Source organism: Electrophorus electricus, chromosome 21 (genome assembly GCF_013358815.1).
Source record: "Electrophorus electricus isolate fEleEle1 chromosome 21, fEleEle1.pri, whole genome shotgun sequence".
NCBI lineage: Eukaryota > Metazoa > Chordata > Actinopteri > Gymnotiformes > Gymnotidae > Electrophorus > Electrophorus electricus.
In genome coordinates this window covers 5,998,352-6,013,081 of record NC_049555.1, presented here as the reverse complement: position 1 = coordinate 6,013,081, position 14,730 = coordinate 5,998,352, and the positions used below count along the sequence as shown (strand labels likewise).

Genomic DNA, 14,730 nt, shown 5'->3' with positions numbered 1-14,730 from the left:
TCCTTTAATTGATAATGAGAGGTGGGACTCCAGGAAGCTGAATGGGAGGCAACCGTTCTGTTTGTGTGGCCATTTCTGGTTTCCACACAAATTGCATTATAGGCCATCTGGGTTCTAAATCTTATTCTCCACCCTGATTGGACCTGATGGTTTGCAGTAACAAGGTGGTCCATATTATCCCTCAAGCCTGACTACAGCAGAACACACACGCACACACAGTCTCGGGCCTGACTACAGCAGAACACGAACGTGCGCGCACACACACACGCACACTGCCTCGGGCCTGACTACAGCAGAATATACATGCACGCACACACGCATACACACACATACACGCACGCGTGCGCACACACACAGAGCCTCAGGCCTGACTACAGCAGAACGCGCACGCACGAACGTGCACACATACACACACACACATACACACAGCCTCGGGTCTGACTACAGCAGAGTACACAACGCGTGCACACAGCCTCAGGCCTGACTACAGCAGAATACACAATATATACACACACACACACACACACACACACACACACACACACACACACACACACACACACACACAGCCTTGTGCCTGACTACAGCAGAATACACGATACATACACCCACAGCCTCGTGCCTGACTACAGCAGAGTACACAGTACACACACATTACCTTGGGCCTGACTACAGCAGAATACATGATGCACGCACGCACACAGCCTCGGGCCTGACTACAGCAGAACACGCACGCGCACACACACAGCCTCGGGCCTGACTACAGTGTGCACGCGTGCTGTGCTCTGCACACACACACACACACACACACACACACACACACACACACACACACACACACATACAGACAGCCTTGGGCCTGACTACAGCAGAATACACACGCACACCACACATCCTTTGTGTGCCCATACACACAGATCCACACAGACTGGAGTGCTAGCCATAGCAGATTATATACACACACACACACACACACACAGGCAGTGTTCATATGTCCACTTCATCTGTCCACGTGCTTTCAGGTCTGTAGTGTTTGTCTCTGTGTATGTGGTGGTTAGGCCTGTCTGTGTGTGTGTCTGTGTGGGAGTGAGTGAGTGTGGGAGTAGTAGAAATCTTCATTCTGAGATTTAAAGTATCAGGCAGATGGTACTGAAGGGAGTCTCTGCCAGTACCCTGTTACCCAGGTGACCTTTGGACCCACTGTTCCCATGGTAACCACCCCTCACTTGGCAAAGTTGACATGGACTTGCTTACTCTTTTGCACTTGCTCAGTTTGAGCGCTTCAGCTTTCTGTCAGCTTGGCACTTCATGATATCTCTTCCCAAACAGCACACAGTGACATTCTGCATACACCCATGTCTGGATCACCCAGTCATGTCTTCATATCACCTGGTCTTCTGAATTACTGTCTTACCTATTCTTTGGCCAGTTTTGCTATTTGAACATTTTGAGCAATTCATGGATGTGGATTATGGAGTAATATGAAAAATGTAAGCTAACATGAACGGCCTTTTCGGCTTGGTTATGTGCCTTGTTTTCTGAGTGCTGGTTCAGTGTTCTCTGTCCTCTTTGATTGATTGGTTGGTTGTTACCTCCATTCTGATTGCGTATTGTTGTCTCCCACAGCTCACACACCAGACAACAGCTTCCTGGGCTTTGTGGTTGAGCAGCACCTGAATGCCAGTGACATCAGACACATTGATGACATCAAGCGACAGAACCAGTCTCTCGTCTATGGGAAAGTGGACAACTTCTGGAAGGTACAATGAGTTCAGCTTTCAAAGGATAGATTTCACTGTGTTAAGGTGGGGGTTGGTGTGGGTGTGGGTGTGGGTGGGGGGGTGTAAGCTATTCATCTCCAAATCGGCTACCCCCTCACTACCCATAGTCCGAATAGAGAGAGAGATGAGATGAGGGTGTGCAAGAGAGAGAGAGATAATATAGTGGGACATACCGACACAGACATAGACAGACAACTAGAGATCCACTGAAATTCTAAGATCCCTTAAAAAGAGGTTTCCATAGAAACAAAGATGAACACAGACCTGGAACCAGGAAAGGCTGTTTCTAGGCACTCTAGTGTGTGTGTGTGTGTGTGTGTGTGTGTGTGTGTGTGTGTGTGTGTGTGAGTGAGTAGAACAGAGGTGAGGGATAGCGCGCGTGTGTGTTTGCGCATGTGTGTGTATGTTAGTTAGAGAGCGAGCGCATGCAGGGTCATTTGGCCATAGATCACAGCACAGGCCTGCAGGCCTTTGAAATGCTAATAAAGGCTGTTGCGCCCCCCCCCCACACACACACACGCACGCGCACATATACAACACAGTCTGTGGTACTGAGAGATAGGCTTTACAAAAGCGCTCAGTACTTATCAGTATTGTTAACTTGGCTTTGAATAAGAAAAAAATGGGTTTTCAAATCCGATCTGCGACACAGAGAAAGCGACATGTACCCGTGCGCACGTGCTCAGTCATGCGCGCACACACGTTCTTGCTCAGTACGCAGCTAGTGGCACCATTAATGCTGTCTGACTGTGCTGGTTTATAGCTCTATAAAGCTGCCTTATTCTCCCTGATTAAACCTCCCTCCAGAGACTCGTACACCGCCAGCCTCTTTTTTACACACACACACACACACACACACACACACACACACACACACACACACACACACACACACACACACACACACACACACACAGTGCATGCTCATGCACACAAAAAGTTTGTACTGTCTTTAGATTTGGGTTATTTTGGCTGCTCTTAGGTTTTGGGTAGTTTTAGGTGCTGTTGAGAATCTGATGGGAGCTTTTCAGCTTGATTGTGATTTGCTTGACCTGTGCTTCTGTAGTCTCAGCCATGTCTACATCTTGCACACACAGACAGACAGAGTTCTGATTGTGAATCATTAGCAGTCAACCCCCCCCCTCCCCCCAAAAAATGTCCTATCATTCCAGCACATGTTACATGACCAGGAAGGTTAGGCCAACTCAGGAAGACACTCAAGACTAACACACTATTGAATACAGTATATAGAAGCAAGTTGTAACACTGTGTATGCTTGTGTATGTGCGCACACATGTACAGCATACACGTGTAACTATTATGACTCATAGCCATCAGCCTCCTTCAACTCCTACGAATGCATCATAAAGAGAAATGGAGCACCGGATTTCACACTGTTCAGTGTGTGTACGTGTGTCATCTTTTTTAGCATTACACACATTTTTCTCTGATTGCGGTGATGAGATGACAGTATCTCTGCAGTTCTCACTCTCACAGTAAAGGAAAACAGATAATTGCGCCTCCTTCCTGCCCGTCACACTCCTGGTGTGTGCCACTGGCCATAAGCTGGTGGCCTTCATGTATGCCTGAGAAGTTCCCCATTTCATGAAAGCTACCCCTTTATGGGGTTACTGAATTTAAAAGATTCAGCTCAGGAATCACAAGTGTCTTTCAATGCAGGAATCCTGTGTTTGATTCATTGAAAGTATCACATTTGATTTAGTCCAGGAACTGATTCAGTATTTGATTTATTGTGGGGATCATGTTTAAATCAGTCCAGGAATCATGTAGGAATCACATGGGGTTGTGATGAAGACTACTAGTATGCCTCTCACTTAATCACTTTTTAAAACTGTTTCTTCCATCTAGACAGGTTTTTTTTTTGTGTGTGTCTTATTTTTATGAAGTTGATTTGGTATGAATGCTATTTGGCCTACTTTATTTTGTGATTAGTTTTGTGTTTTTGTTTTCTGCTTGTTTTCTGCTTGTGGCCTGTATATGGTTCATGTTGAGACCCCATGTGCAGGTTGTTTTTGTTGTGGACTGCTGCCTTGCCCTGGGTGTGCTGTGCTGTGCTGTTTACCAGTGCCGCTGCTCTTTACCAGGACAAGAAGAAGTACCTGGACATCATCCACTCGTACATGGAGGTGCACGGCACTGTCCACGGCACCAGCACCGTGCACCTGCCCGACTACGTCAAAAACCATGGCATCCTTAGCGGAAGAGACCTGCAGTTCCTCCTGCGAGAGACCAAGGTATGTGACCACACACACACACACACACACACACACACACACACACACGCGCGTGTACAAGCAAACGTACACGTACACAAGTGACTTTCCGACTCTCTCTTTCTCTCCTTCACTTGGCCGCGTTCTCACGCGCACGCGAGAACACACTCACACTCGCACACAAAAATACACACACACACTTTTCCTGTCACTCATTGTTAGTTTTTTGGCTCACCCACAAAACACACCTGGCAGCACATGGGAATGTGCATGCACAAACTGAGGAGACTTTTATCAGACTGGCATTAGCCGCTCAAAAAGAACAGCTGTTATTGCTTACCAAAGTCAACGGTGAACCTTGCAAATATAAGGATGTACTTGTGAAGGTCTAAAAGAAGGATTTGTTTAAAAACACATTTTTTAAATGTTATTATTGTGAAGTATTCAGATTTTGTATGATAGAGTTGAATTAAAATTCAGGAAGGTTTTTTTTTTGTTTTTGTTTTTTGTTTTTTTTGTTTTTTTATTGAACAGAACAGAAATATGATTAAACACTACTTACAAATTGGCTTACCACACTTAACTGTCAACAGTGAAGCGTGGTCCTAATATTCTAATTGGCGTTCTTGATTGACAGCCCACTATCACAGACTCACAGCTTGCTATGTTAGACAAGCACAGTTGAATATAATGGCACATGCAGGGAGACTCGTACTAATAGCATCGCACATACACGAAAGAGATGATGAGTATACTGACACAAGTAACTCACAAGTTCAGGCAGCGTTTAAGCCTCATTCACGGGTGCTGACACACGGCTAGCTCTGTGGAGGGAGAAAAACTGCATAGTCTTCACTGCACAACACGGTCCCTTTGAGTAGTTAATGTGAGCGTGTCCGGATCTCACAGTTGTTTGGATGTGTGTAGGATTAAGTCATGATTCTACAAGATACAATCAGAAATGCAGACTGTGGGGGAGGGGCATCAGCTTTCTGACTGCTGAGAGTAAAGTTTATATAGGATTCACACAACATGAGGACTGCCCATTTACTGACCATATAAATTACATTCACTGGCTATTGGAATGGTATTCACAGGACAAATTTGTGTGTTATGTGCCCAGATCAGGGGTGGAGCTTGGATGCTCAGTACATGTCTAAAACCTACATTAACCAAATATATGTAACTGTAAATGTAACCCCAATAAAAAACTGCAGTTAATATTTGAACACTAATGCAGTAAAAAAATGTGGCTACTATTATAAAAAGGAGCGAAGGTATATGACCATTACTGTGTTTTTCATTTTGTTGTCCAACCAGAAATGTGTAATGTGATAAGCAGTGGTTGGACATCTTGAGTGTATCAGATTCTCGTCTGATTCTTTTCTTACTGACCTGAAAATCCTCTGCTTGGCTCCATGGAATCAGCCTGTCTCCCCTCAGCAGAGTGGGGAGATCTTTGGATGCAGCACGTTGGCAGTTTATACTTTTAAAGAGCAAAAACAGAGATAAAAATGACCAAAAACTGTATAACTTTTGTTAAATGTAAAAGGATGCGTGATGGTTTTACAAATACTGCTTTGTGGAGGCTTCTTTGCATAGTTGGCCATGGATGCTCGGCAACCACTGAAGCTCTGCTAGAGGCACAGATGGTGGGTGTACATTATATCCTCTAACTGTGGTCGGTGCTGCTGATGGAGCAGCTCTAGGTGTAGCTGTCCCTGAGATCCACCATGTTCCTCTGACTTCTGCTGTAGCCCTAAGAAGCTTTTGCAGTTGTTTGTGCATTACAGTTGTGCTTGTGCTTTACTGCTGTGAGAACTTGATAAGCTCAGTGAAGGAGACTGTCATTGAGGTTACCTTGTGCTGTTTAGTCAACAGATGTTACAAATCACCTCATCTTCCCTTTCATATCGCACTGCAGTTTGCTTACAATGTTAGAACCTCATCAGAAGTCTGCAAGTTCGGCTGCTTGGGAATATCCGTGAATGATGTACTACGTAAATGCATATGCAATAGCTGCGAATGCATGTGTATGAGCTGGGCTAACACTTAGTAAGCCTCATTTGCATAGTATAGCAAGGAAATGAAAGTGCAAGAAACACTATTATACCTACGTCCCTCTCATTCTCACTACCTCGTTCTCTGCCTCTCAATCTCTGTGCCTCTCTTTTCGCTCTCTCTCCCCCCCCCCCCCCCCCCCCGTTCCTCTCTTTATCACTCCTCTCTCTCACTCCCGCTATCATAAGTTGACCTTCACGCTATTTTCCGGGTGTGATTACCACATGTGATGTGTTATTCGTGCTGTGGTGAGTGTGGATGATGTAATGAGCAGTCACTCGAGCTGAGGGGTGTGGCTACAGTGGTCATGGACACACTCCAGAGGTTCACCATGCTGTCCTGGTGTGCTTGTCTCCAGTTCCTCTGAAGGTTGGTCTGCTTAACAGTTAACTGTCTGCTCAGCCACTGTTAACTCTTATTCCAACTCCCAGGAGCGCAGCTTCCACTACAGAACCCTGCACATTGCCTGTCTGTTATTTACACAGCATACACTTTGTTAGCAAGGCAATAACCCTCAGCCTCGTCATAGTTCTGTATCAAGAACGCACACATTTGGTGCTGCCGTTTTGGTGTCAGGTTTAGTAGAATGTTCACCGTATAGGGATGGGGTCATGGTTCTCTGTCTCTCTCTGCCCTCCCCAGCACTGCTGTAACTGTCAGTAGACCGAGTGGCACAGACTGCTATTAATAGCACCTTTTTCCTTTTCTTTATATCTTCACACCTCCTCCTTATCTCGGAATGGTGGCTCTATACTGCCCCCTGCTGATATTAGTGTTTATTAAGCCTGCATGGGTTGATTCTCAGAGACACAGGCTTGCTGGTTACAGGCCTATGACTGGATAAATGCAGTCTTTGATTACAGTAAATGTTGGTCTGTTTGTCAAGGCTTATGTATGCAACACTTGGGTTTCATTGCTGTTTTATGTGTGCTTATTGTGATCTGATGTTGTATGTTTCTTGTGTACTTACTCCTGGTGCATGCGCGCGTGTGTGTGTGTGTGTGTGTGCGCGCTCGCGCGTGTGTGTCATGATGCCCTGGCTGTATTCACTGGCCTGGGGACATGTGGTTGTCTGTCCAGTAGAGCACAGGCCCTGCTTTGTGCGCTGTGTAGCGCGGCGCTAAGTTAGCGGCACAGCACTGCCACAAACGGACGATTGTGGCCATCTCCTTATCCCCCCTTCCACACCCGGTCAGGCAGCACGATCTGAGCCTTCTCAAATATTTGCTCAAGCCTTGGTGCTGAATAAGAGTGTTGTATGAGATTAGCCCTGTGATCTGGCCGAGGGCTCAACACAGGAACACTCCTGCCTGCTGTACTCACTATGCATTTCTTGCACGGTTGTACTTTTGGTTCTTGTCACTTTCTGGGGGCTGGGGGGGGTTCTGTGTTGTTGCACTGGATCGTCAATGCTTTGTGGCTGTCTGCCAACCTATAAAACACTCATAAAATGTGGATGATTTTAAGTTAATTTGAATCATTGAATTTAATGTAATTAACTTTGTAATTAACATCACAAACGTTTAGGTAGTGAGGCTGTGTGGATCATACAGACAAGTTTAGAGTCAGTTTGGTGAAGGGGTTGTGTCTTTTTCAGAGGAGCAAACATATTACTCAGATTTGTATTACTTCATTATTACACAGACTGTTATCACAGACCTCATGCCAGCTGAGTCTGGTTAAGACTAGTGTTAAAGGAAAGATTTCTGCAGGACTAACACTACTATTGACAGCCTATTTGTCACGAAAATGAGATTATCCCCACTGGTCCCTATTAGATTTCAGTCCGTATATGCCCCCTACTTCAGTGGAGAGACATATGCCTTTGGAGCAGACAAGTCCAGCTTCTCTGCTGGCGCAGAGTAGATGTGAATACTTGACACACTGCAATATTTTAATTTGTTTCTCACTTTCATTCCTTCAGTTGTTTGTGGGGCTGTCTTTCCCCTATGAAGGCCCTGCCCCTCTGGAGGCTATAGCCAATGGCTGTGCATTCCTGAACCCAAAATTCAGTCCACCCAAAAGCAGCAAGAACACAGATTTCTTCAAGGGCAAGCCCACTCTGAGAGAGGTATGGCCATCTCTCTGTCTCTCTCTCACACCACACACACACACACACACAAAACCTACCTTTAGTAACAAACGGGTGTTTTGACACACACACGGCACACTCTGTGAGAGGAAGGACTGTTTCACACACTGGGGCAACTTTGGGAGATGTACAAGCAATTCACAAAAATAAACACACAGCTCACTCTGATGGAGGAACAGGCATTTCATACACATACACGGCCAACCCTGAGAGAGGTGTGGGTGTTTTTTCTCTCTCTTACACACACACACACACACACACACACACACACACACACACACACACACACACACACACACACAGCCCTTTCTGAGAAAGGTGTGGGTGTTTCTCTGTCTCATGCTCACACACACACGCATCCATGGAGAAATGCTCTAGTAGATGATGTCATGCCTGGTTTGTTATAGAATTGTTTGATATAGTCTTCTGGCTTTTGGATGTTTTATGTGGGTAGGATTTAAAATGTTGCTGTGTGTGTGTGTGTGTGTGTGTGTGTGTGTGTGTGTGTGTGTGTGTGTGTGTGTGAGTGACTGTAGCTAACTTCCCAGCACCCGTATGCTGAGGTGTACGTTGGCCAGCCGCATGTGTGGACTGTGGACATCGACAACCCTTCAGAGGTGGAAAGAGCTCTCAGAGCTATTGTTAGTCAGAAGGTACACACACACTCACACATGGACACATTTACCACAAGCACACACGTTTACAGAAGTTCATTCACAGTAAATGTTAGTTGCATTAGTTCAAGTATAATACCCACTGCTTTGATACAGTTGAAATTTGTAAATGGGTGTGTGTGTGCGTGCGCGTGTTAGAATGAGCCGTATCTACCCTACGAGTTCACCTGTGAAGGCATGCTGCAGAGGGTCAACGCCTTCATAGAGAATCAGGTACACCTGTTCAGGGTGTGGGTGTGTGTCTCAGGATAAGGATATGGTTTATGTGAGTGTGTGGCTTGTTATTGGGGTATGTGTGTAGCTTTTGCTGTGGGAGTTTATAGTGGTTTTTGGCTGTCTATGTCTCACTCAGGGATGAGATATGGCATAATATTAAACCTGTGGGTGTGAGAGGATAGAATTGTGATGACACTCTTCCTTTCTCTCTCCCTCGCTCTCTCCCTCCCTCCATCTGTAGGATTTCTGTCATGGCCAGGTCATGTGGCCACCCCTCTCGGCTCTGCAGGTGAGACTGGCTCCAGCAGGGAAGTCCTGTAAGCAGGTGTGTCAGGAAGAGCAGCTGATCTGCGAGCCATCCTTCTTCCAACACCTCAACAAAGACAAAGACCTGGCCAGGTAAGAGTGCACGCACATGCACACACACACGTTCATACACATTCACCAAAACATTTATGCATACACATACTCCAAAAGTTATTCATTGCACAGGTTTAATTATTTAAATATTTAACACACATTAGGATTCACTTAGTCATTAAGTGCTCTGCGAAAGAGTGAGAAATCCAAACCCATGTCTACACTGGCCAGCAGAGGGCAGTGTTATGTTGACAGAAGGCATTTACGTTGTGTTATTCCCCACTACCTTGTAACTCTTCTCTTATGCCATAAGGGGGCATTGCAGACAGCCTGTAGAAGCTTCTCCTCTGACTCTCTACTGTTCACTGTCCCCGTGCGCAGATTCGGCGTGGACTGCAGGACAGTGGAGAGCGCGGGGGACATCGTGGTCCCTGCGTACAGCGAGTCTGCTCACCACTGTGTGCTGCAGGCCGACCTACTCCTGTTCAGCTGCGCAGGGGCCCACGGCTCACTGCAGAGGGTCTGCCCCTGCAGGGACTACATGAAGGGCCAGGTGGCCCTGTGCAAGGACTGCTTATAACACACACACACACACACACACACGCATGCGCACTCGCCACACACTCGAGCATTTCTTCTTGAACTCATGAGTGTGGTGCAGTTCCCATGATTGTCTCCAGGATGTGTATGTCTGTGTGATTGTCCATGTAGTGATATGTTGCAGGTGGCATTACACACATGCACGCGCACGCGCACACATCACACACACACACATTCGCACACACATATGCAATGCTGCCTGTTCCAGTGGTGGGATAGGAGGCTGGTGCCTCAGAACTTTGTCTGTCCACACAGAAAGCTTGACCTCATGCTACCTAAATCCTTCAAGCAGCTAGTTACACCTGAACATCACACCTCCTGAAGACCATGGACGAGCAGGACAACAGGATGAGCATCACGTACCGAAGTACATTTGCCAGACACCTGAAACACTTGCTCTTTTTTGTCAATGCATTTCTTTGAAGCAGAAATGTGGCAAACGGCGCGATAAACAGATGCTGCTCAGTGAGTGACTGCCAGAGCTGAGGGTACGCTGGCCAACTCTGCCCAGAATGAGTGCTCAGCACTGCCCAGAACTATAAAGACAGCAGTGCGTCTCTTGTAAGAGCAAAAAACTGGCTCCCTAATCCAAATCCAGTCCTGGATTTCACAATCATCGGTAGTTAGTGGAATAGTTTGTATAAATCGTCATCACACACACGTCATCACACTTGCTTCTTTGGTGAAAGGAGGGGAGATAATCTACTAATATGTACATGCGTGGCACACTTTCTGGTATGACAGTTCTGAAAATGAAAATGTGTCGGGGGGGGGAGAGACCATAACAGGTGAAACCAGAGAGATGGAGAGGAACAGGAGAGAGGAAGAAGAGAGGAAACACTGAATCACTGCTTTTTTAATTTAATCATTTGATTTTGTTTCCAACTCTTTTTGTGGAAAAATTGAAATGGCCTGAAATACTTGAAGAGGCATGCAGGGAATCAGAACTCTTCACTGCCCCCTGTGTTCATGGAGGTGATACTGCAGTGTGGTCTCCTCTCTTTCTATCTGTCTCCATTTTTCCTACCTGCTGTCATCACAGGACCAGTCAGCCCAGACAGGACTTAACCACCCCCCCCACCCCCAGGTCACTCAGGAAGGGGATATTACAGTGAACTCCCCTATCTGTGGAGACAGCGTGGACAGAGGGCCATCTATGTTAGAGAGAGTTTTGAAACTGTCAGTGATACTGCTGCAGCACTATAAAACAACTGCCAGTAAATAATATATTGGTCACACACAAAACACACACACACGCACAGAAAGAGAGAGACTTCAGAAAGCATACACAGACAGGTTCCTGCATCACAGACAGGTTCGGCTAGACCCAGGGCATGTAGGAATGTCCTTCCTCTGGCCTTGATCTGCACATGGCTTTGTGCCCATTGACAGAATCATGTTAAAATTAGATTAATTAAAAAAAAAAATGTTTTGGGGTATATTTCTGTAACACATATGGAAACCTGTACATGTGTACATATTGTAGGCAAAGGATCACCACTTTTACATCCTTATAAAACTCCCTTCTGTTGTTGAGGTTGTTTTTAACTTTTGTTCTGAACTCTGAGTTCCTCATTCTCTTGCAAAGCATAAAAAGCATAATAAACCTTTTGTTTTGTTTGGACTGAAAATGCACTATCTTAATATTTTATTTACTGATAACCTGTCACCAGATATAACAACACTGTACAAATGTTAAAAAATGTTGTTGTTGTTTTTTTTTTAATTTATTTTATATATAGAACTTCTGTCTGGTTATTTTTATTTTTTATTTATAGAGAAATGATTTTTCTTTACAGAGGGAAATATTATTTATCAGAATAAAGTCTGCTTAAAGTATGCTTAAGTGCTTGTGGTCATCCAGGAAAACATCTGTACATGACACTGAGGACAAAATTGCACAAAATACCTTTAACTTCTGTTAGGCTGCAGTTGGAATTTGGTGGGCCAGTTGCCTGTATTGTTTTTTAACCTTTGAAAGCTACTTTTAAAATGTTGGTTTTCAGGAGGCCTCTAAAATGACCTTTCAGAATTGATCCAGAGCACATTGTATGATTTCATACCCCACACACACACACTCGCACAGTTAGTTGGTGGTTGTTTTTCTGGACCCTCAGTGTCCCTGTCCTGAATCATGTCTCCACATGTGGTCCAGAACAAGCCTCAGTTGAAGTTTTTTTCCACCTGATGTCAGATTTCTGTTTATACATTTGTAAATATAGGTGCGTCTTTCAGAGTTTTGACCTTATTTCTAACTTATTTTACTTCTGAGCTGGTGGTAATTTTCTCTCTTTGTATATAACATGGTCGCTAGCCAAACTGCTGTTTTCAGTTTTGTTCATGATGTGCCTTCTGATGATTAGTAGACACATTATTTGTGTCTAAAGAGAGAACGAGAGAAATTAGTTGTGTAGTTAAAAGAATGATAGCTTGCAGTCAATGCCGTTTAATCAAAACAGCAAGAATAGTTAATAGTTGTGAATAAAATAGTTTTGCCAAACATTTTGGTGGTGGTTTAAAAAAACCTTGAACAATTAAAATGTCTAGTTTAGTATGGTCATGAAGATGTGTTTACAGCTCTGGATATACGAAAGGTTCCCTTGTGTAGAAGAGGTTTTGCGTTTGTGAGGCAAATGCAACAAATTAGCTTTGCTGTCTCTAGACAGTCCCTAAAGCTTCATTATGTTAGAAAGGCATGGAGGTTAGTAATATTGTCACAGTAAGTATTGTGTTGTTGGAAATGTATTCTAACAGTGCTCCTAAACTTGGGCCTTTTTTTGTTTTTGTTTTTTCTTTTTGGACATGTGCTCACATCATGTGCTAACCTGTCACTCTTTAATTTTCTCTAGAACATTTTATGTGGATAATGATAGAAAAGAATCTTATTAGAGAACATAGTGAAGGAGAAGAAAAACACGTTTCCTTTACATTGTTTTTGAATAAGCAGGATATATCTTTATTTTTCAATAAACCTTTTTCTGTGACAACAGAAATTTGTGTGAATATCTATTTGTACTCCACTTTTGCAGTGTGTGTGTATAACACCACATTCTCACCACATCCTGGTCCACTGGCCTGTTTACACTGGAGCAGACTTGTAGGGCCCCATGCCAGTGTCTATGCTATGTCACGCTCTAATGGGAATCCAAACCAAGATGCCATCGGGCTGATCCTGTACAGCCTGCCTGAGTGCTTTACAATAGAAACATCAGACAATATTCACAAAGATCAATTAGTCATGTAGAATAGTGTAAGTTTGAGCAGGCGAACTGGGTGGTGTGTCTGTCAGGGGCCCAAGAACGCAACAGTACTGCAGCACAATAAAATGTCCTCTACGAAAATAAAAATCTGCAAAAATGAGTGAGACTCTATTAGCTTGTACAGACAGCAGCCTATACAGACAGGCAGTGTTTACACCGAAAAGCAATGCAGTGTGTTACCGTTGGCATAAAATGCAGAACACTGTATTGTACAATGCTACTTATCACTAGTGCACCTATCTCCACTAAATATATTTGCTACATCAGACGCTTAATTAAAAACTGGGAAAAGGTTCCAACTAAACATTTAAAGATCCATTTTTAAAGGCTAAAATTACAGCAGTTTACACTAATACTTCAATGAGGACCCTCCCATCTAGGGTTGAGGTTCTTTCCAGTGTCTACTGCTGACGTTACATCTTAGCCCTCGACTCTTAAAGGGACGTTCCACACGCTTGGAAGTCCAACCATGTGTACAGTTCAGAAGATTTTTGCTAAAACATGCTGTTGCTAGACTAGCTAGGAGTAGTGGTCATGTGACTTGATTATTCTCTAATAAGCTTGTGAATGTCATCTTCAGTAGAAAGAACCTTTCTACTTTCCACTAACTACCTGAGAACCTGAGAGTTCTTCAGTAGTCTTCCAAACTCATTCCACATGGAAAGGTAGAAACTGCATTATGGGCTTTGCCAGGAACACACCTTAAAAAGTGTGTCAGAAAAAATGCACTCTTTAACACAGTTCTCACAGCTCTCTAACACGCACATCTCTTTAACACACAGCTGGATAGTCACATTACTGTACAGACACTTGTATTCACTCCATTTCTATTAAAACTACATTTCAGTAAGAGTTTCAGATTACAAAAAAAATTAAAATCTTGCTTCTAAATGGTCTATAACACACAAAAGTACTGTTCTAATAAATATGGCCAGCTACTAATCCTAGTATTGGCAAATGATCTATCATAGGTATCTACATTATTCCTTATCAATTCCTGCACAAAATATCATTGATATTCATTAATAAATTAGGACACTATAAATAAATCTACATTAATAAACATTGATTTATGTTTCTTCAGAACATAAAATATTTCTCCATCTGCACATATTTCTCCAATCTGCATGTTAATGTAAATATTTAAGTGACTCTATTATGTACAAGATTAAATAAGGTTTGCGCTGCTGTAATATACGTGTGCTATTCAAACACTGCTGTGAGTCCGCCAACATGGCCGGGACCCGTCGGCACTCGGGTAGTGAAGAAGAACGTGTGCATTTCTGTTCTGTCTGAGGTGAGGTTTCTGATGCTGTTTGATTTGGAGGGGGGAGGGGGGTACACTAAACCGTATGAACTGCAGGACGGGATCTGCCATGACAACAACCATGTTAAAGAGAGGTAGAAGTCTCAAGTTAGCAACATGGGTTAAAGAAAATCAGGAATCACTTT

General features: G+C 44.0%; 1 protein-coding gene across 3 annotated transcripts in view; it reads left to right on the top strand.

The window, feature by feature from the left end:
- mgat5 (alpha-1,6-mannosylglycoprotein 6-beta-N-acetylglucosaminyltransferase) overlaps positions 1-14,228 on the top strand; it is a 58,360-nt gene extending 44,132 nt beyond the window's left edge. For 2 of the 3 annotated variants that reach the window (XM_027016637.2, XM_027016636.2), the window contains 7 exons: positions 1,627-1,760; positions 3,887-4,036; positions 8,001-8,147; positions 8,705-8,821; positions 8,981-9,055; positions 9,300-9,457; positions 9,800-14,228. In XM_027016637.2, coding sequence (XP_026872438.2) covers positions 1,627-1,760; positions 3,887-4,036; positions 8,001-8,147; positions 8,705-8,821; positions 8,981-9,055; positions 9,300-9,457; positions 9,800-9,998 — 980 coding nt within the window. In that variant the 3' untranslated portion in view covers positions 9,999-14,228. The remainder of the gene's footprint in view (positions 1-1,626; positions 1,761-3,886; positions 4,037-8,000; positions 8,148-8,704; positions 8,822-8,980; positions 9,056-9,299; positions 9,458-9,799) is intronic. The other variant, XM_027016638.2, reaches the window with a different exon arrangement.
- The last annotated feature ends 502 nt before the right edge of the window (positions 14,229-14,730 follow it).